Source organism: Talpa europaea (assembly GCF_964194135.1).
Source record: "Talpa europaea genome assembly, chromosome: 16".
Lineage (NCBI taxonomy): Eukaryota > Metazoa > Chordata > Mammalia > Eulipotyphla > Talpidae > Talpa > Talpa europaea.
In genome coordinates, this window is record NC_140084.1 from 27,266,988 (window position 1) to 27,290,939 (window position 23,952).

The following is a 23,952-nucleotide window of genomic DNA, read 5'->3' on the forward strand; positions in this document are numbered from 1 at the left end:
GACTAAGCTTTGCTGAATATTTCTCCCACTTGATCAGCGTTCAGCCTGCTGCAAAAGCCTCTTAATACATCTGGAAGTCTCCTAGCAGTATCTCAGTGGCAAAGTCCAGTGCATTAGTACGAGTGGAATCTTGGGTTTTTATTCCCTCACCGCTATTTGTGACTACCCAACAGCACAAACCTCCAGGACCCAGTCTTCTGCTGTGTAGTTACAAACTACCAAAACTGTCCAACATGCCAGGGGCGGTGGGCGCATGGCATCACTCACTGTATTGGACTCTGTCGGCAAAAGAAGCAACACAGGGCTGCTTGCACCCCTCATGTGTGACACCATGATGTCCTCACAGGACTGAGGTGGTGTCGCTGGGTCAAGCTACTAAGTCTGCCTCTACAGCCCCTGGGATGAGTTATTATAAATCCTCAATCTCTCAAGCAAATAGATCTCTTTGGGTCAGTTCTACTCCTCACGTCACATCTGCAGTCCATTCGGGAAGCGAGTTCGGACCTCGACATTGTAGCCATAACGCCACACGGAAAGAACAGCCCGACCAAAAGCAGTCAAAATAAAATAAAATAAAATAAAATAAAATAAAATCAGAAGCATCGGGCTGAAAAGAACGTCCACACAGGTCCATTGTTGCAAGTTGAGGGCGGGGAGGGGGTAGAAGGGAAGCCCCCAGCACATTTGGGCAACGTGGGAAGAGTCCAGAGTTAACACTCACTAACTTCAGGCGCCCACGGGGAGGGCTAAGCAGGGCCCTCGAGAGCCCCACAGCTCAAAACCGAGGAGGAGTGCAGCGAGCCAACCCAGCACCTCCTTCGAACTCACCCGGCCTCAGCACCCCGAGATGCCCGTGGGCGGGGCCTGAGCATCGCTCCGCCCCCGCCGCCCGCCACTCGGGTCACCTGACCTGCCCGCGGCTCACGTGATCCATCCCCTGCGCCGCCATTTTGGAGCTGCGGATGAGGAGGGGGAAAGCGGGGGAAAAGAGGGAAAAGAGCCGGGAGAGAGGTGGGCGAGGAGGAGGGCGAGGGCACGGCCGGGCCCCTGGCCAGCCAAAGGAGGCTCGCGGAAGCAGCAGCTGCCGCCCGACCGCAGGTACAGCGCCCCGGGGCCGCCCCTCCGCCCGCCGATAGCGCCGCCGCCAGCCATGTGCGTCCTCCCCTCAGGCCTCTACCTGCGCGCCGCTTCCTCCTGAGCCGGCCGACACACGCCGGGTGCTAGCTCCATGCCCCAAGTTCCGTGTCCTCTTTCGGTCCTCTGTACCGCCCAAAGCAAGGCCCGCTGAGACCTCGGGCTTAGCCTGCGGTTGTGGGTGGGGGGAACCTGCCGCCTCCTGCATAATGTCACCAGCCTGTCCCGCAGGCAGGCCGGCTGAAGCGTTGCTTCCTTCCCCTCTGCATTTGTGAGACCGCTTAGGCCAGCCGGGATGGAACTAACAACTGTGGCCACGCTGTTATCTCTTGATTACTCTTCTCAACCCCCCTTTGCCTCAGCTAACCTCCGCTTGCTGTAGAAAAAACTAGTTACAGAAAGGAAGTCCTAGCTTTCTGCACCTCTTACGAACCTCTTTGATGAAATGGTCTCCCCCGAGATCATTGGGAAAAGCGCCCACCTCTTAAGACCTGCGGGCATCTGAAGTGAACGGTTTGTGTGAAAGGCCTGGATGATTAATTAGGCGGAGGCCACCATCCCAACCCGTAGGCGATCTTTTTAGTTAACTGCAGTGGGTTGTAATTTCCTATCCGTCTGCATCTCTCTTATCAGAGATTACAGGAATGATCACCTCCTAGAGTTTGTACTTATTCAGTACTTTACTATGACTCAGTGTATGGGTTGCGTTATTGATTAAAAGAGAAAGTCTGACCCTTCATTCTTTTACTTCACTAACTCGTTTAAAATTAACTTCAGGGGAAGACCAAAGACAAGCTTTCTGCCCTGGCAGTGAACTGTTAGCCATAATCGATAAGATAACATTCCAGGGGAAAAAAATAAGCATTCTTTCATCTTTTAGATTCATTCTAGGTAGATAAGAAACAGTAGCAAAGAAGTGTAGGACCAGGACAGGAAACTGCATTAGAAAATATATAGGTCAATCCACCGCGTCCTGTCTTTTCATGCTGTCTTTCAGCCCACTGTGCTTGTAGAACTCTGAAGTTTGCAGAATCATCCTTTATATTTTTCATGTAAAAAAAGCAATATACAATTTACTCTTCCTAATTAATTGTCAGTAAAACCAATAATATTTTGATTTCATCAAATTCTGAGCTAAAACAGGACACACGATTATTCTGAGTTTACAGAGCAATTTTTTCTAATTTGTGCAAAAGTCGAAAATCTACTTGTTTGGTAAATTATGTCAGTTTGCATCACATGGTTGGGTTGCATAAACATCCCTCTGAATTTCTTTTTGACATAGAATATTGAGAAATTTTTCACTGCCACAGGGGGAAAAAAATCATTACTTTGTTTCACCAAAAAAAAAAAAAAGAAGAAAGAAAGAAATGTTTGATACTGTATACTTTCATTCTTGGTCACAGCTGGATTTGAAGATTGATCCAGGGGACTGTATTTATTTCAGGAATTGATTTGAAAGACACTGGCTCTGCCTCTAACAGCCATGTAACTTTGGGTAAGTCACTTCAACTGCGATGAGCGTTTCCTTTTTTGTAGAATTGTATAACACCTACTTGGCCCAAAGCATAATGACAATCAAACACACTAACATGTTTGCTAGAGCCTAGCTGTGAAAGGCCCTTATTCTTTTCACTGTTGATACTTAATAAATTTTTGTTCTCACTAAGAAACAAGAGGAAATTTGGTATATCAAGAAAGGTTGGATTTAGAATCAGATAGGCCTGAATTCCAATTCTTCAAGCAGTTACTACTTTACATGTGAGTTTTATATTGCTCATCTGTAAGAAAGAGACTAGTGTCGCAAAGAATTCCATAGGCACTACTCCCTGGCTTGTGAGCTCCTCCTGGACAAACATTCCCTCTTACTCATTTTCATAGTCCCTAGCACTATGCTTGGCACATTATTGGTGCTCAGTAAATGTTAAATCTGAGTACTGGTTAACATTAGTTAGACCTTATGTCTTAATTGCAGCTGCCAAATTAGAATATTTTCTCAGACTAAATGCCAACTAAGAAGTTTCAGACTATAAAATTCATAAAGTTATGATAGACTCAGTTTTTTCTTAACGGCAATAATTATAATAAACTAAGGAGATCTTAATTCAAATACATTATAGTTGACGTTAGTAAGGTAAAGCTATAGATAATGTTTGAACAGTTCTGAGAAAATTCGTTATAGGCAGCTTAAAATTTGGGAACATGAAAGTTTAACCAGCTCTGCTCTCTTGTTTTGTTTCTGAGGAATCTAAAACCAGCAGAAATAGTGACTTTCCTACAGTCACACAGCTCACAGAGGGCACTCTAAGAGAGATGCCCATAAGTGTGTGTCCCCTGCCTTCTTTTGGCTGGACCAGAATGTTTTGTGTTTTAGAATCACAGTAATGTAGAGGAATGGGGAGTTGGCCATTACTTACATGGACATTTTTTTCAAGTTGGGGGAAAAAAAAATCTTAGTCTAAAAGGGAAGGCTTTTTATAATATACTGAACTGTCGTCATGCTTACAAAGAAAATTATAGCCTTTTCCCGTCGTGTTCAGGCCCACATGAATTGTTCAATTTGATTTATGATAACCATACTGCTATAACTGAAAGGAGCTAATTAGATACACAAATAAACTGAATAGCAAATTATAAGGAAAAAAAGACAACTGAAATAATTCGACTCTTTTCTTGGGAAAGACATTAATTACAAGCTTTTGCCTGTGGAATCTGTTGTCTAGGAAAAATTCGAGACTCGATAGTAAAGGTGTAGAATTTTTCTGGTATAGGCTACAACTCTTATTTGGTTGTAACAATTTGATATGTTTGATGTAATGGTGTTAATGTCTAAAAACTTCAAGCAATAAACCCCCTATTTTCCTAATGCCTCTAGTCTTTCCTCCTCCTAGTAGAATTCCTATTCAGCCATACTGATCTTTTTACTAACCCCTAGGCTTATTTTCATTTCTGAAGATAGAATGTTTGGGCCACCTTCCTTGTCTGTCCTACTCTAGTGGCAACAGAATTCTAAAAAAATAAATGGCACATTCAAATTAGGATAATTCAAATTAGGAGAGTATGTATACAAAGATATTCATAATGAAGATGTGAGACCTATAAGCAAGCCACAGGAATATTCTGTTTATCTAGAGCTAACAGCAACAGAAGGGAGAGTCTTCTAGAGCAACCTGCCTGGAGAGAATGGCCTTCTGTTGAGTGACGTGCCAGACCAAGATGACCTAGAAGGAGGGCACTAAGGTAAAGGAAATGAGTATCTTGAGCTCATTCTGCTGTATCCCTCTGCTCCATGGCTCCCCATTGGTGTAACTTAACCAGAAACGAGAGGGCATGGGAGCCTAATGATGTAATCCCTCTTGAGACAGAGCACAGAGTGGGGAAGAGGAGACAGTGAGCAGTGTCACGCCATCTGACAGTGAGCACGCCATCTGGCGTGCCCTTTTGAACTGTAGTTGACATCTTTCCTCTTCAAGAAGCCTTTGCTTAACCTTACCAGACCAAAACAAGCTCTCAGGTCTCTATTAGGATTTGGTTATTGATAGTTGCCTTCTTATTATCTTACCTTGTGTATTGTTGCATTGTTTAAAAGCCATTCATTCTCTTAAACTTCTAACTACATTTGTCTTATTCAGTCAACTCAGTTTTAAACTCTGCATTTAAAAATTTTTTCCATTCTTCCTGGTACTTTGCTTGGTGCTTTGCACATTACAATTTTTTCTCTTACTGTTTATTTTGAAAATTTTTAAACATTTTCTTAGGTAGAAAAAATAGTATGGTGAACAGCTAGGTACCCAACTCACAAATTCAATTACATAATTTGCCATTTTTGTTTTATTCCCACCCAACCACCTCATTGGCCATCTTTTTTAAACTTATATTTGCGTTGGTTTCTTGGAGGCCAAGAATAGTGCACAAATGATTATAACCCATAGTGTCATCACTGCTCGGCCACTGGGATTGTATTTCTGTTCCTGATCTCTCTCGTCACTTAAATAAATTTTACCTCACTTAACATGCAATCCCAAAGCTGCCTTGGTGGCTGAAGTGAAATTTTTGTAAAAAGATAAAGAATTGGACTTAAGGTCAGTTTAACTTCTCTTTATTATGAGCTGTTTATGTGGCCTTTTTTTTTTTTTTTTTTTTTTATCAGAGACTTCTGTTTTAATGAGACCTAACTTGTGAGTTGATTTTGCCATGTGGATCCAAACTGGCTTTCAGGTGTTTCTTGGTGTATTTTATGTTGTCATATCTGTTTTATAGCTGCCATTTCTGTACTTATTCCCAAATGTATGCAGTCTCTAAAATGAGATACTTACATAAATGTGCAGGGAAAATTGGAGCATCTGCTGCAAATTTCCATTAGCTCTTAATGCCTGAGCAGACACAGCTTTAAAAATCTGAGTGCTTTGTCAGATTCTTTTGTATTAGTCTTTTTCTTGAGATAGGGTGAGCTCCTCCTCTTCTTCATTTCACTTTCTTTTTAAGGTACACACTGAAATATCCACAGGGAGCAATTTGCACCGCTCCGTCTCCCTCCTATTATATCATTAGTAGAAGAGGAATAACATGAGTCACCTTTCTAACCCTGTGGGTGTGCAAAGTCTGCTGAGCAGACACTCAACTTGTTAACCTTCAGATTATCAATCAGCCTACATGGATATCACATTTCTTGGCAAGGAGACCTCACCCCTACAATAGAGCCCCATCTCTTGTGCAAGAAATTGAATAGTGTAGGAATCACGTTATTAAACAACAACTGACTGAAAGAAAGCCTTAGATGGATGATCGTAAAGGGAACAAAGAGCCACAACTCCAGGTGGCCTAAAAATGTGGAATTATGCGACAGTAAAGAGAGTTATGAAGTCCCAAAGGGTTTTACTAAAACAAATTGTTCCCCACTGGTCCCCTCTTTAGTGACTTGAGTATCAAGATTTAAAAACACTTTTGTTCTTCTACTTTAGATGTAAAAGGAACTCATTCTTTGAGAGCCCTCAGGTTTAGGGAAGAAAATGCTCAAAGGATTGGCTGGAATGGCTGTCATTCTGAAGACTAGGTGCATTCCTTGCAGGTAGTGGTGGGACAGAGGGGGGAAAGTCTGATCCCATGGGCAGAGAAGTAGGAAGGAAGAAAGAGGTAAAGCCCACAGTAAAATGTTTGCCTTCTTGCCTGATGTGAACCTAGATAAAGAAGGCAAGTGTGCCAGAAAGAGGGGAAATAAGAGAGGAAAAGTTCTGACTGCTGCCAGGAGTTGATGCAGAACTGGCACCACACTGGGCAGGCATTAGTGGGGTCCAGTGTGACTTGGCGCTAGAGCCTCATCTGTTGATCAGTCACCTGGAAGAAGAGGAGCCTCCATCCACCTCCTGCATTCAGAATTCAGAGCCTGTTACTGAAGTTTGCAAAAGTACGGTCTTTGGTCTCTGACTAGTGCCACTAAAAATTTTGTTGGCATTTATTTAATGTTGTGAGTAAGATCCCAGAATGCACCTAAAATGTGGAAAAACAAAACTTGTTGCTGGAAAGAAGCCCAACCTTAAAATGTGATCCAAGTCAACAAATTAATCTCACTTTAAGCCAAAGGAAATGTTTGAAATGAAAATACTGCCAGGAAATTAGAGTATTCACGATTCAGGCTGAAAGAGAATATGAGTGTTTTATGTTTGTGGCTTCCTTGCCCTTAATGCTTTACTAGAATCTACGGTTAACCTTTCTAAAGATTCTGTGCATATTTAGACCTGAAACAACTAGGAGATCAGTTGTGTGTTTTTTTGTTGGGTTTTTTTTTTTTTCCCCCACCTTTCTAGTGCCCTTTTCCCTTTCAGGAAAAAAGAAAAAGCTATATGTATATGAGTGATAATTGACCATTAATATGACCTCTAGAAAAAAGCCACAGCATAGTTTGTGGTTTATCTTCAGGAAGATAAAGCAAAGGAGAAGTTAAAGAAGGAACTGGATCACTGCTTTTATTTGGTTTCATTTGCATCATACTTCTTGAAATTCACTGTGCCTTTTACAATAGGTTACGTGACTGTATTTTCACAATTCCAAAGGAAAAAACTGGAATTTTATAATTTTGGTAATAAAACTATATTTGGTGTCAGAAGTGATTTCCCAACTATTAATCATGTATTGACTTTATAGAATGGTATCTCACAGGAACTTAAGGAGGTTCCATATATAAAAGGAATGGCTACATTAAGCTAGGAATAGGAAACTTTTTGGGGTTTTGACATTGTGCCAAGAAGGAGTACCAGTTGGGTTCATCTAAATGTCTGGGGGAAAGAAAATGAAGAAAGAAAGAGATACAGACTGTTAAAATCATTTCCAAAGAAATTTCCAAAGCAGTGAAAGGTGGGGAGGTCTCCAACATCGGAATGTTAAGAGGTAACATTCCAGACAGAAGTTCCAAAGGAGTGAAGTCTATGTTGGGGGTAGCCAGGTATAGTGGTAAGCAGCTCCCAGTTAGAAAATACATAGGTTAACTTAAACTCTAAGATTAGCCTAGAATCGAATATGTACCTGTAATTGTTCAACATGGTACTTTTATTGTGTATTATTCTTTCTAGATATGGAAGAAAGTAGCAGTGTTGCCATGTTGGTGCCAGATATTGGGGAACAGGAAGCTATATTGACTGCTGAAACTGTCATCAGTTCATCCGTGGAAATTGATGAACAAAAAAAAGCAAAAACTGATCCATTAATCCATGTTATCCAAAAATTAAGCAAGATAGTGGAACATGAAAAGTCACAAAAATGTCTTTTAATTGGAAAAAAACGTTCACGGTCAAGTGCTGCAACGCGGTCTCCTGAAACTGAAGAACTTGGTGAGATTCCAGCTAAAGTAACCCAATCACCTGCTGCTGGTATTAGAAGGGCTGAGATGTCGCAAACAAATTCTACCCCTGACTCTCCTGCCCAGAACGATGGGAAGGCCATGTCGTACCAGTGTAGCCTCTGTAAATTCCTGTCATCATCTTTTTCTGTGTTGAAAGATCACATCAAGCAGCATGGTCAGCAGAATGAGGTGATACTAATGTGCTCAGAGTGCCACGTTACATCTAAGAGCCAAGAAGAACTTGAAGCTCACGTGGTAAATGACCATGAGAATGATGCCAACAGCCATCCTCAGTCCAAAGCCCAGGAGTGCGTGAGTCCCTCCAACTCCTTGTGTCAGAGAACCACAGAAAGAAATAATGAAACCATTCCTGATGTCCCAGTGAGTGTGGATAACCCTCAAGCTCGTGCTGTCCAGACTGCACCCGTGACAGAAATGGGTAGGAGGAAGTGGTATGCATATGAACAGTATGGCATGTACCGGTGCTTGTTTTGCAGTTATACTTGTGGGCAGCAGAGAATGTTAAAAACACATGCTTGGAAACATGCCGGGGAGGTTGATTGTTCCTATCCAATCTTTGAGAATGAAAATGAGCCCCTTGGTTTGCTAGACGCTTCGGTAGCTGCTGCACCTGGGGGCGTTGATGCAGTGGTCATTGCTATTGGAGACAATGAACTGAGTATCCACAATGGGCCTTCCATTCAGGTGCAGATCTGCAGCTCAGAGCCGTTATCATCTGTGGCTCCTTTAGAACAGAGCATGGAAGGCAGAGTTCACCTCAGTCAGTCAGTTACCCTTGACCCTCAGGAGGAAGAAATGCTGGAGGTGATTTCTGATGCTGAGGAGAATCTGATCGCTGATAGCCTGCTTTCCTCAGCACAGAAAATCATTAGCAGTAGCCCTAACAAAAAAGGCCATGTTAACGTGATAGTGGAACGTTTGCCGAGTGCTGAAGAAACACTTTCCCAGAAACGTTTCCTCATGAATGCTGAAATGGAAGAGGGGCAAAACCTCAGCCCAGCAGAAGCTCCAATTGGGTGTGAAGGCACAGAGGAGATTTACCATGCTGATAAATGTACTGTTGATATCGGGGGACTGATCATAGGCTGGAGCAATCCAGAGAAGGAGGACAGCGAGTTAATAAATAAAGGACTGGCTACTGATGAAAATGCCCCACCAGGCCGAAGAAGGACGAATTCTGAGTCTCTTAGGCTGCACTCATTGGCTGCAGAAGCGCTGGTCACGATGCCTATAAGAGCTGCAGAACTAACAAGAGCCAACCTTGGACACTACGGGAATATAAACCTTTTAGCTCCAGATACCGGACAAAGACAAGTAGATAGTACGTTGGCAGCGTATTCCAAAATGATGTCACCACTTAAAAACTCTGCAGATGGACTAACTACTTTTAACCAAAGCAACTCTACCTTGGTAGCGCTTCCAGAGGGTCGGCAGGAACTGTCTGACGGGCAAGTTAAGACAGGCATCAGCATGTCCCTACTAACTGTCATTGAAAAGTTGAGGGAAAGAACAGACCAAAACGCTTCAGATGATGACATCTTGAAGGAGTTACAGGATAACGCCCAATGTCAACCCAACAGCGACACAAGCGTGTCAGGAGGCAGTGTGGTGGAGTACATCCCTAACGCTGAGCGGCCCTACCGCTGCCGCTTGTGTCACTACACAAGTGGTAACAAAGGCTACATCAAGCAGCACCTGCGAGTCCATCGACAGAGACAGCCCTACCAGTGTCCTATCTGTGAGCACATAGCCGACAATAGCAAAGAACTGGAGAACCACATGATCAACCACTGTAAAACAAGAATATACCAGTGCAAGCAGTGCGAAGAGTCTTTTCATTATAAGGTAAGCCTTGATTGGTGAAGTCATTTGAGAACCTTAGAATTTAGATCAGTGGGGGCCTTTTGTGGATACAGTTCAGCTACCTACTTTATAGATAGGAAACTGAGACCAGCAAGTTTGAGAATTTGCCCAGGGGAACCCAGACTAAGTAGTATCAAAACTGTGACTGAAGTCTAGGTAGAATTTCTGGAACAGGGTACTTGTCTCCCTGCTGCCTCTTTAATAGCCTCTTTATGGCACTAGTGTTTTTTGTTTGTTTTTTTTGTTTTTAAAGAGTTATGTATTTATACAAGAACCGAGGTACAGGCCAGATGCACAGGAGGGTGAGAGGATTCACCAGAGACAAAGTGGGGAACAGAACACGCAGAGTGACGAAATACACTGCTGAGGGGAGCAGCGGGCGAGACAGGAGAGGTCTGCCGCACCTTGTGGGATTCTCGCCAGTGGGCTGGGATCGAACCCACGCCGCAGAGGCTGCAGACAGCTTCACAGCGCGGCACTCAACCCGCTGCGCCACCGGGGAGGCCCCTGGTGCTAGTGTTTTTAATGTGTTCAGTTAAAATGGCAAGGGAGGGTCCAACAGAGTGACAGCGCACACACATTTGACATGCACAAATTTAATCCTGCGTCATTAGCACAAAATTTTTTTCATATTCTATGGCTCCAAAATGCAAGTCATTTCAGCTGCTACATAAAAAACAAACATGATGTGTATCATTGCAAAAGGAAAAAATGGGCTAATTGAACTTCATGAGAGATAGTGAGGTGGATGTGTGCTCTTCTGTGGGCAGTTTGAGAGAGTTTCAAAGCTTTAACTGTTTTTTTCCATCATTTGCACTGCCTTAAGACCAAAAACCAGCATGAGGGGGCCTCCCTGGTGGCCTAGTTAAGTCTCAGTTCTATCACTGCTACAGCCTGAGTTGATCCCTGGCCAGGGAGCAGTCTATTTCATTCAGTCCACCGGCTCTGCTCCCCCCCTCTGTCTCTGGTGAATCCTCTCACTCCCTCCTTCTGGCCCCTCTTTCACCCCTCCCACCCCCCCACCCCCGCAGCAGCTCTGGCCTACACTCCAGTTTTTCTATGCCAAAAAAAAAAATCAGTATAAAATACAGTTTCTTTAAGGAAACTTGTACACATTGAATCATTGGTTTAGTAGTTTGTTTTTTGTTTTGGGTTTTTTTTTGTTTTGTTTTGTTTTTTTTTTTTTTTAGATTTATTTATTTATTTATACGCGAACTGGGGTACAGGCCAGACTCGCCGGAGGGTGAGAGGATTCACCAGAGACAGTGGGAAACAACAGACAGACTGACAAAATACACTGCTGAGGGGAGCAGCGGGCAAGACAGGAGAGATCTGCCGTGCCATGGGGCCCCTCGCTGGCTGGCTAGGATCGAACCAGCACTGCAGAGGCTGTGGACAGCTTCACAGCGCAGCACTCAACCTCCTGTGCCACCAGGGGAGGCTCTGGTTTAGTAGTTTTCTTCAATGTGCCACTTGACTATTTGATATATATATATATATATATATATATATATATATATATATATATATATATATATATATATCCTAAAGGACTGGCTGGGATATAGACTTTTTCTTTACTATTATCCAGAACTGGGGTCTGCCTGGTAGTAAAAAAGTAATCAGGGTTATTCCTCAAGTCCCTAAGTCTGAGATTCACCACCATTTGGATTGCCTCATGAAATTATGAAATGGCCTCAGGCCATCAGACAAGTAGACTTCTACATGATGTCTTACATGCAGAGGCAGGCAAGTTCCCGAATTTTCCAGCAGTTTCTTTTGTTATTGCATTCCTGAGTCATGGGGATGGATATGGAGGAGAATATCGTTGGAGCACCAGCTGCTGCTAGATGTCTCTTACACATTTAGTTAATATTTAAAGGCAAAAAGTAGCAAGAATTCAGCACTTACCAGTTGGATTTATTTTGGTGAAAGTGTTGAGTTTTCCTAACCACTGTTCTTTGTGTGGGTCTGCTTCCTAAGACAGTGACGGCTTCCTTTCAGAGACCATGAAAAGAACTCCCTTGTTGATGAGTTTGAGTTCTCTAGTGCCTCTCTTTCCATAAATTGTCATGTGGGTCAAAACTTTTCGCACATCTGGTTTGAAAATATTAGTAACATGTTCTAGACCATAGAAACATTGGTGACTCTATAGCCTCCGGTGACTGAGCTTGTGTCCTTACTGAAAATTACATATTAGTTTCTCTGAATTTTTTAGAGTCAACTGAGGAATCACGAGAGAGAGCAGCACAGTCTCCCAGACACCTTGTCAGTAGCAGCTTCTAATGAGTCAAGAATTTCCAGCGATATAGCCGACGGGAAGTGTGTACAGGAAGGTATCTGCATTTTCTTATACAGGCTGCATGACAAGCATGTGAAGTGCAAAATGCCATCAGTTGTCATGTGGGTGATTGTAGAAGTAAAGCTACATGCATTCTTTTCTGTTTTTATACTATGAATGTGAGTGAACCTTCTGTTCCTAAGGAATTTCTGAGACTAAAGGATGTCCATTATTACTAGGTCCTGGGTAAGAGGTACTCTCTTCCTAAGTCCACAGCCTCAGCTGTGTTGCTATTGTGTTGAAATGTGTGCTGTCCTGCAGGAGCAGGTCACAGCATTCACCCCTAGAAGGGACCATGCTCACCAGCCAGGGGAGCTGCAGTGGAGTCACAAGCCTCCTCTCCCTCTCAGTGCTGGGTGACCCTTGGAGAACAGAGCTTTCGCAGATGGCAAGCCCCCACCTCAAACTTTAACTGAGCCTTCCTGCTGTGATCTTTATTCTTATTCAAGCATGACTGCCGGGTTTCATCTGCATTTTTAAAAAAAATAAAATTACAGGATTTTTTCATGTACTGGCTAGGTACCAGTCAGCCAAGTTTCTGCTAATGGGAATATTAGACTCAAAAGATTTAATTAGTTTCATGAAAAGGCTGATGCCACATTCGGAGAATTAGGGATAAAGCTTAATAAGCTGTGCTTCCTTGCATCAGCTCCCTTGAATTGATATGCTCTAAATGTCTCAAGCATGGTACATAGTGTTTATGGGAAATAAAACATATTGGGGTGACTTTCCTTTTTAGACTTCCTAAGAATTAAAGTTAGAAACAACTGCAGAATAAAATGTTTTACCATAATGCTTCATTAAATTATACCCCAGAAAGCATAACTGATTCTGGAATGTTTTTGAAAGAACTGATTTTGACACCACTGTAGCACCAAAATTCCCTTGTCAAGCAGATGTCATCCCTGTAAAACTACCCCAAACAAAAGGAGTTTATGACATAGCATCTGTTTCTGCGATAGATGGCTGAGCTAAAACAGTTTTGTTTTTTTTTTTAACAAAATGCCCCTAAATGCCTCCTTTTATTTTAATTCATTATGTTTCCATATCCCCTTTAAAAGAGACATTAAAACATTTGATATCATTGGATCATAAATCCCTAATGAAGGAATAAAGTAAGTGTAGTGGCACCACCTGCGGTTAATACCAGCAGTAGACTAGGTCTGTTCGAGCACCAGCTTCAAAAGCAGTAATTTAAAACAGTCCAAATGGTTTAACAAATTATAAAACTCACAATTTTAATAAAAGTGATTAACATGTCAGCTCAAGATTAACATAATCAGTTCAGTCTTGACAGCATTGACATCTGTCCACCATGTACCATTTTGCAGCATCTGTTTTTTTGTAGATCGTGCTCTGTTTCTTAGGGTTAAACATGCAGATTTTAAATTGCTACTATCCACCCCCCACCCAAATTTGGCTCCATTTGCTTTTCTTTGTCATAACAATTCAGATGACTGGTAACCTCCCGCATGCTCAGACCTCTACTCTTATTTTGTTAATTCAGCTTTAGAGCTCTTGAATCGATTAGCCCAAAGAACAATTTTTATAACTCACAAAGAAGATAAAAATGATTTGTTTCATTAACTACTTTAGAAAACTAAGAAGGGAGATGTGTGGGAACGTGATCCCTGGCTGCTGTCCTTTATGATGGCACAGATAACAAGGCATGTTTTCCACTCAGATGGCCATTAAAATGGTACTTCAGACATTCCTCTGACAAGCATGGAGAGCCCATCTTAGCTGGCTGTTGTGCAAGGTGCTGGGAGCACAGTGAAGGCATCTCTCCCTTGGAGGAACCCAGCCCACTGAGGAGAGAGCTGCACTGACAGCTAAGTCAGCAAGCACCACAGGTGCTAATAGAGACACGGGTAGAGCACTTTCATATGCTGTTTCTTTGTGACATTTAATTAAATTGTTCTTTATTTTGCAACCGTAAAGTTTGCCAAGTCCTAGGGATTCAGTGTAAACAAAACAGGCAAATCCCTGCCCACTTGAAGTCTGCTGCTAGTGACAGGTCACAGACTTGCAAACATGCTGGTAAAGTACAGCCCACTGGGAAGGGGAATCAGGAGTACCCCCGGGCTTACTAAATCATGCTAGGCCGTTCTCATGTTTCCATTTTATAGATGAGAAAACTGAGTCCTTAAGACATAAATACTTTGCCGGTGATCACACTGGTACTAAGTGGCAGAGCAAGGACTGAGCCCAAGTTTTTTAACTTTAAGTCCAATATTCTTCCCATTGGAAACAGTTGCTTGAAGTAGCACAGACTCTCATTCTGTGCTATATTAAGTTTTTCCATCTGTCATTTTTATTAGTTGTCATTGATCTGTAATACTTCTCACACAAAACCATTATCCAATATTTCACACTTCATTTTTTCAGGGCTTTTTAAAAAACTGCATTTGGAACAGTGCCACTTATAATCAAGTCCAAGTTTTTAACCTACCAATTAAGAGCAATACTTAGATTATAATTATGATTAGTGTGTGTATTAATGTTATAGATTTATACCAGTAAATGAGGACATTTTGTTCTGCCTGGCAAGAGTAGTTATTAGCAAAAGAAAAATTCAGTTTTAGAAAGCTTAAATTTAACTTAAGGATTTTCATTGTTTTGTTAAAATTTCAGTGTGGGTTTTCTTTTGTGCCACCAATTTCACTTTTATGCCTGGCTCACTAGTGTTCTACCTAAAGTTTCTTCCTGCTCTGCTGTATGCTTCAACTTCCATGACTGCTGTTTTTCCAAATACAAAGCAGGCTGGAACTGGTCAGCACACTTGATGCTGGAGAAACTTGATGTTGGAGAAGAGAGTAAATAAAATGTTGCGGATCTTCAACAGTTTCATAGGACCAGGTCACCCAGCTTTCCTGTGTCAGGTTTACCCTGATTTGAGTTACCAACCTTGCTCTGTAGCGAGCGTAGTCGCATGGCCTGTTTCTATTGGATCCCTGTTTCCTTAATTTTAGAGGCTGCATATTCACATTAGTCATCACCTCAGTCCTTGTGACCTGTCAGTTTACTAGATATAATTATACTCTATTATATAGCACTTCATAATTTGCAGTTGCTTTTCTTTCCATTGTTACTTTGACAGCTGACATTTAGTTATAAATAAACCCACAGGATGAAAACGCTTTTTATATTGTAAAGTTTATTATATATTAGCCCCCCCTTATCCACAAAGGATATGCTCTAAGACACACACCCTCTTCCTCTCCCCGCCCCCCCCATGGATGCCAGAAACCACATATAATAACAGACCCTACATAGGCTATGTTTTTCCCTATATGTACATACCTATGATAAAGTCTAATTTATAATTTAGGCACAGTAAGAGGGTAACAACAACAATAATAAAATAGAACAATTATAAATATATACTGTAGTAAAAGTATGTGACTATGGCCTCTCTCCCTCTCCCTGATAATATCCTGTTTAACATTTTCAGGCTGTGGTTGACTGCAGACAACTGAAACTGGATAAGAGGGAGATTCCTGCATCTGCTTTGTAGCCATACTTTATAATATTGAATTACAGCTTATTGGCAAATCACTGTTTCCTTAAGACAGAATAGCCAATATTGATTAGACTAACACATAGTGTGTCTGGTTAATTCAGCTCCTACACAGTCAGCAGGGCACCAAGTTTATTATATTTTAGAATTTTATACATTAAATGAGGACCATAGCAGGAATTTAGAAAACCTAAATAAGAGACCAGGAAAAAGACTAATTATAATAAAGTAAAAATCAAAATCAATAAGCAACTATAAACCAGAAACACAGTGGGGGGTGGGGGGGGAGGAGGGATTAGGGTCAAAATAAGGGGGCGTGGGAATTGTATGGGGAATATAACCAAGATGAAAATGCATACATTGTGCAAAAATGAAAAATGATGTAAAAAATATATAAAATAAAAATATATTTTAAAAAAGAGATTTAAAATAAATAAATAAATGACGACCAACCCAATGTAAATGTTTTCAGTCAGATGATACTCAATCCAGATGCAGGAGAATCTAAAAAGCCATGTTCAGACTTGTTAACAGTGAAAAAGCCTTGATGGAAATGTTAATACACTGTGATATAAATATTCGTTTATAATGGAAGGTAAATACTGTCCTTTAAATCTAATCAAAGCATGTCACTAAAACCCTGAAATCCCTTGTCTAGGGAATAAGTCTTCAGTCCAGAAACAGTATAGATGCGATGTTTGTGATTACACAAGTACGACATACGTTGGTGCCAGAAACCACAGACGCATCCATAATTCTGACAAGCCGTACAGGTAAGTGTGACGCTCCTAGTAAAACGTTTTAACACTTGTAGTAAAATATTTTATAGTAAAGAGAAAATTAAAATTCCCTAACAGTTGTTTAAAGAAACTGCCAAGAAAGCTTGTCCTGTCTTTTTTAGTTTGTTAATAGGAACTTTAGGTTTGAGTCTTAGGACAACAGGCTTTTCTTTTTTTTTTTTTTTTTAATATTTAAAGGGTAGGTTTATTAGGGAAGGGATAAAACAGTTAAAGACACTTGCAGAGACACAAGTGGGCAGGAAGAACTGCCCCAGAAGGGACAGGTTTGCGAAGAGAGGCCTGCATGGTTGCAGGCCGGTGGCCTTGACAGGTTTCGGGCAGGCAGGAAGCTGCTGCCCTGCAGAGGGAGAGAGTTGGTGAAAAGAGACACCTGCATAGTCAAAGGTGGGCAGTAGGAGTGCAGCCCTGAGCCTGTGCAGATTGAACTGATAGTCGTCTTCTGTTTGGGAGGGATCACTCCTTGTGAGCTGTCAGTCAGTTGCTAAATTTGTATACCTATGTAGAATTTGAAAGGAACTGGAGATTCTGCAATGGGCTCAATCTCCATATCTTTACCTTTGGGGTCTGTTGGGCTCAATCTCCATATCTTTAGACCACCTCAGGATAGGACAATAGGCATTTTGTCTGGTTGAAATTTAGGAAGCTGTCTTTATCTGTCAGTTTTATGTTTTCAGTTTCATTTGGATATAAATTATAGCAGTATAGAGTACATTTTAGTAATTAGGTAGTTAAGTCATCTGTATTCTAAGAGCAAAAGATCCTTGAAATTTGAAAGTTCAACAACAAAATTTCCTATAAAAGATTCTCTTTTTGAAAATAGAGCTATCATGTGTAGAATAAGGTCATTTAATTAACTTTATACCTTGATTTTTCACAACAGCCAATTCTAATAATGCATTTTCAGAAAATACAGGCATTCTCAGTCAATTAAGATAGGCTGATAAACAGAAATCAGTATTTCCTAAATAAGCTGTGCCTCTTGAGAGTAAACTAATTGTTTATGTATAGTCAAGGCAAAACATTTTTGCCTCATTTGTCCAGTGGTCACAGACTAAATTCTATTGCAGCTTTGATGGAACAACACTAGATTCCCACTCCAGCAAAACCAGTCAGCACAGTGGATAGTGGTAGGCCGTGGACATGAACTTTTGCACCTTTGTCAGAACTTGTTTTAAGTCTACCTGGGTTTTCTGGGTATGACACAAGTGAGAGTGTGAGAAAGTTATAGGGTCAGTATCTAAAGTGAAAACCTGACTACATACCCTTTATAATACTATTATTTGATCCTGTACTGTAGCGGTCTCTATATATCTGGTTTTAAATACTTAATATGTATTTAATTTGGGGGCCTCCCCGGTGGCACAGCGGTTGAGCGCTGGGTTGCGAAGCTGCCCGCAGACTCTGCAGCACCGGTTCGATCCCTGGCTGCTCCCCGGCCATGGGAGGAGGGTCCCACATGGCGCGCAGACCTCTCCTGCCGCCCGCTGCTCCCCTCAGCAGTGTACCTCGGTCCTTCTGCCTGCTCTGCTCCCCGCTCTGGCTCTGGTGAATTCTCTCACCCTCCCGCACTTCTGACTGTACCCAGTGCTTGTATAAATGAATAAATAAATCTTTAAAAAAAAAAAAATATGTATTTAATTTGCTAGCCAGCAGGCTTATTTATAATCACTATTCAGACAGTATATCTGTGTAGCTCTGTGGAAGGAGGTTGACCCACCTTATTGTTTCTATTTTATTTTCCCAAATATTTTTAAAACTAGGATCCCGAGGATTCCAGAGTGAAATGAATGTCATTAAGCATTATTAACCATAACTCCATGACTTAAATTGTAGATGGAGTGATAGGTAGTATTGAACATTATCATTCATGATTTATAGTAGGAAGTGTTTGGAAGAATATAATGAAAATAGGGGGCACTACATCATCTGAAATGAGAAGAAAGTTTTGCCCTTTTGGGGGATGTCTTTATTCTTAAATTTAATGACATGGTATCAATAATAAAGTATGAATAAGATTGAATAAGTAAATATAATGGAATACATAAATGATTTAAAGTAGAGAGGCTCCTGTGCAGGAGAATTCCATAAATATTATGTTAATATTCTACCCTCCAGAAGGTGGATTGTAATTCCCACTCCTTATATGTGGGCTGCACATAGAAACTTCTTTCCAGATTGTACCATATGGTAACAGGGGATAAGAAAGAGTAACTTTACTATGCAGACTCTGTACCTCAACCAGACGATCAAGGTCAACATCAAGTCACGTTGACAGTCTTACGGGATGAAAATGGCACTTTCCCACAGTGGTCTTCCTCCGAACCCATAAGCCCCAGGATAAGCAGGAGAGAGACATCAGACAAACCCACATTGAGGGGCAGTCTGCAGAATAGCTGATCAATGGTCCTCAAATCTGTCAAAGTCATTAAAAACATGGAAAGTTGGAGAAACTGTTAGAGTCTAAAAGATCCTTAGGAGACGATGACCAAATGTCACATGGTGTCCTTGATGGGGCCCTAGAACAAAGAAGGGGCATGTTAGGGAAAAACTAAGGAAGAGCCTCCTGTGGTGGTGCAGCTGTTGAGTGCTGGGCTGCAAGGCTGCCCGCAGCCTCTGCAGCGCCGGTTCATTCCCTGGCCGCCGGCGAGGGTCCCACCAAAAAAAATAAATAAATAAAAAATTTAAGGAAATCTGAAGTGTGGACTTCAGTTAATAATGACGCATCAACACTGGCTCCTTATGACAGATATATGTACCACCGTAAGGTAAGATGTTAACAATAGGAGAAACTCAACTTTTCTGAAAATCCAAAACCATTTCAAAATGATTTTTTTTTTTTTTTTTTTTTTTTCGGTAAGAGAAATCAGGGCCTCCCTGGTGGCCTAGGGGTTAAGTCTCAGCACTGTCACTGCTGTGGCCTGAGTTCATTCCCCAGCCAAGGAGCTAACCTACATGGTGCAACAGACCTCTCCTGTCTCACCCGCTGCTCCCCTTGATAGTGTATTTCAGTCAGTCTGCCTGTTCTGCTCCCTACTTTGTCTTTGGTGAATCCTCTCACCCCCCAGACCTCTGGCCTGTACCCCAGTTCTTCTGCACACACACAAAAAAAAACCCTAAATAGATAGACATTAGTTATTTACCAGTGTTATTTTTTAAGGGTTCAAGTAACACTGGAGATATTCTGTAAGATAGACTTTCAACTTCTGACATTTATTTTCTGATCTGCTTTATCAAAATACAAAATTCTCATTGCCTAAGACTGACTTTTCATTCAGGGGACCATTTACTATATAGCACTCTGTGGCTCATTTTATTTTATTTTTTTTTTTAAAGATTTATTTGTTTATACAAGAACCGGGGTACAGGCCAGATGCACGGGAAGGTGAGAGGATTCACCAGAGACAGAGCAGGGAACAGAATAGGCAGACTGACAAAATACACTGGTGAGGGGAGCAGCGGACACGACAGGAGAAGTCTGCCGCGCCATGGGGGACCCTTGCCAGCTGGCCAGCCAGCCGGGATCAAACCAGCGCTGCAGAGGCTGCAGACAGCTTCACAGCGCTGTGCTCAACTACCTGCACCACCAGGGGAGGCCCTCTGTGGCTCATTTTAGATAGAGAATTTTCTGGGAGGTTTCATGTGAAACCATATAGAAATAAAATGTGTCAAATATTTTAAAGAAAGAAAACATAGGGACAGGTAAAACCTCACTTCCTTAGTTTTTCACCCTTTTCTTCACATTGTCCTGATAATGATATGTGTCATTTCCTGGCTACATATACAATGTGTACTTATACATACACACACACACAGAGATACAAACAGATATGTTTGTGTTATATATACAAACACAGATATTTTTTTTTAATAAGCAATATATACTGGTTTTGGCTTTTTAACGGGTTAAATGTTGTGCCAAACAAATCATTTTATAATTTTCTCTTTTCACTAATTGTTATTGACACTGGTTCATGTGATAAATACAGATCTAGTTCTTTAACTTTAACGCTCTATTTCATTATATGGAAATAATTCCATAATATCCCTTGGGAAAACAGTGATTATAGACTATGTCCTTTTTTGCTCTTGTGGCTACAAGTTACTGTTCTTGTTGATGTGTCCTTGTGAACATGTAGATGAGGCTGGACCCTAGAACTGGACTTGTACTTCACAAGCACGTGCCTCTTCTGTCTTAACAGATAATCAAATTACTCTTCAGAATGCTTGTGCATACAGACACTTACGCATGGTCTGTGTGTCTACAGTTCCCCACCTCTGCAAATATGCCATTATCAGACACCTTTGTCAGTCTTGTGGGTGTGACTCACTTCTCTGACTATTAATGAGATTGTAGATCTTTTAATATGTTTGAATTTCTGGGAAGTTCTTCTAAGAATTGCTTACTTAACTGCCTTTAAGTGACCTGGTATTTCTTGAGGTCAGGGGCCTTGGCCCTGATGCCTCAGAACATGTCACAAAAATAATAATGCTAAAATAATATTGTTGCTTGCCGTGGTAAAGTTAAATTGGAGGTATGTTAGAAGAGTTTAGTTCTTGCCATATGTAATTGTTTTGTTTATTCTGATGCCTTTTGACTTTTGTGTATGTGTATGTGTTTTTGTTATTGTTGACCTGTCTCATACTGTTCTGGGAAGAGGTCACATTAAATTACCTAATTTGCTAAGTTTGTAATTCAGTATCTAACAGAAATGTCTTTTAAAACAACATTTGCAGTTTCCTAAAAAGATAAACATACTTTGACCATATAGTTCAGCAATTGTGTTGCTTAGGTATTACCCAAATGATGAAAATGTATATCTATCCACACAAAAACCTGCACATGAATATTTATAGCAATTTCATTCATAATTGCCAAAAGTTGAATGCATCCAGATATCTTTCAGTAAGTTAACAGGTAAGCAAACTGTGGTACATCCATACAGTAAAATATTACTCAACAATAATAAAAGAGCTATAACACCATGTAAAGATGTGGAGGAACCTTAAATGTACATGGCTAAGTAAAAAACAGTGTGAAAAGGCTGTCTGCACAATATGATTCCAAGATGTGGTGACATAGAAAAGGCGAAAGCAGTCACTAGGGTTTCAGGGTTGTCAAAGCAATGAATTGGTGGAGCACAGAGGATTTTTAAAGTGGGGAAATTGCTTAGTATGATATTATAATAGTGGATACTGGTCAAAACCCATAGAACTCTGTAACATAAAACGTGAGCCCTAATATAAACTAGAATTTGGGTAATAGTAATATATCAATATTAGTTCATCAGTTGTAACAAATATTCCATACTGATGCAAGATGTTAATAAGAGGAGGAACCAGGAGAGTGGGGATAATCCTAAAAGTACTCTGAAAGATTGTGTAATTTTTTTTTGATTACTTTATTGAGTTCAGATTTTACCAAATGTGGGCCTCCCCGGTGGCGCAGCGGTTGAGCGCTGGGTTGCGAAGCTGCCTGCGGCCTCTGCGGCACTGGTTCGATTCCCGGCTGCTCCCCGGCCACTGGAGGAGGGTCCCACATGGCGCGCAGACCTCTCCTGCCGCCCGCTGCTCCCCTCAGCAATGGACTTTGGTCCTTCTGCCTGCTCTGCTCCCCGCTCTGGCTCTGGTGAATTCTCTCACCCTCCCGCGCTTCTGACTGTACCCAGTGCATGTATAAACAAACAAACAAATAAATAAATAAAACATGCCTCTATTAAAAAAAAAAAAAAACAGATTTTACCAAATGTACCCAGTTATATGAAACAATTATTATTTTGAATGAAAACATTTTTAAAATTCCTTTTTCATGAAATCATAATTTTTGAAGCCTTTTAGACAACTACTGCCACATTCTGTAGATTATAAATAAGCACAATTCATGTTGAAAATTAGGTCCTCCCCTGGTGGTGCAGCGGTTGAGCACTGGGCTGCGAAGCTGCCTGCAGCCTCTGCAGCGCCGGTTCGATCCCCAGCCACTGGCAAGGGTCCCCACATGGCATGACAGACCTCTCCTGCTATGCCTGCTGCTCCCCTCAGCAGTGTGTTTCATCGCTCTGGTGAATTCTCTCACCCTCCCACACTTCTAACTGTACCTGGTGCTTGTATAAATAAATAAATAAATCTTTAAAGAGAAAAAATTAATTCCACTTTGCTTTCCTAAGAAACAGTGGAATGGGGGGCCTCCATGGTGGTGCAGGGGTTAAAGACACAGCATTATGAAGCTATCACCAGCCATTGCAGCATGAGTTTGATCCCCAGCCAGGGATCTAACCCACATGGCACAGCAGACCTCTCCTGTCTCCCTGCTGCTCCCCTCAGGAGTGTATTTCAGTAGATCTGCCTGTTCTGCTCCCCACTTTGTCTCTGGTGAATCCTCTCACCCTCCTGCACCACTGGCCTACACCCCAGTTCTTGTGTGCATAAATAAATAAATCTGTATTTAAAAAAATAAACAGTGCAATAAAGTATTGGCTTTGTGTGGTTTTCTTCCTGTTTGATTAAATAATTTAGAGCAAAGATTTTGTATCTTAGCTATAGCAGTCTTTCCAAATACTATAGTAGCTACACTAATCTGGTATGCTTGTCTTAATTCTTGTAAGTACTTTATAATATAAAATTCATTATTTCATTGATTCAAGGATATCCATTCTAGGACATTTTAGCCTCTCTGAAATTTGTATGTTTCTTGGAATTAGTAACATCTTAGAGTTGGTGAAATGTCTAATAAAACATGAGGGATTTAATCATTGTTACAAAATCATTGTAATTTTTTAAAATCGTGTTATGGGATTCTCCTGGTGCTCTCCAAAATGTCTTTCAGATGCTCTTTGTGTGGCTATGTGTGCAGCCATCCTCCATCTTTGAAGTCTCATATGTGGAAACACGCGAGTGACCAAAATTATAACTACGAACAAGTAAACAAGGCTATTAATGATGCAATTTCACAAAGTGGCAGGTATTTGATCCGACTCCTTCCCTTTTTTGTTGTATGTGAATTAAAGTTAGGATTAAATTTATTAATCCTACAGAATAATCAACTCAAAGTTTGGTGTGTTTTGTTTTGTTTTTAAGAGTTCTGGGGAAAACCCCTGGAAAGACTCTATTAAACAGCAGTGAAGAAAGAGCCGATCATATCAGTGGAAGTTCGGAAAACTTGGTCTCATCCTCAGAGCTGATTTCCCAGACCCCCAGTGAAATTGTAGGCCCCAACGAAAATGAGAAACTGAGCCCTACAAGCAATACCTCATGTAGCTTAGAAAAAACCTCCAGTCTCGCCCCTCCTGGTATGGAGTACTGTGTTTTACTCTTCTGTTGCTGCATTTGTGGCTTCGAATCTACCAGCAAAGAAAATCTCTTGGATCATATGAAAGAGCATGAGGGTGAAATCGTAAACATCATCCTAAATAAGGACCACAGCACAAATCTAAACACAAATTAG

At 41.2% G+C, this 23,952-nt stretch overlaps 1 protein-coding gene across 1 annotated transcript; it reads left to right on the forward strand.

Annotated features, from left to right (window-relative positions):
* Positions 1-962: 962 nt before the first annotated feature.
* Positions 963-23,952, forward strand: ZNF507 (zinc finger protein 507; the record flags this gene model as incomplete). Its single annotated transcript, XM_084257082.1, has 6 exons — positions 963-1,098; positions 7,701-9,835; positions 12,072-12,189; positions 16,373-16,487; positions 23,335-23,469; positions 23,586-23,952. 6 exons carry the CDS (start codon positions 963-965, stop codon positions 23,950-23,952), a joined length of 3,006 nt encoding a protein of 1,001 aa, XP_084113208.1.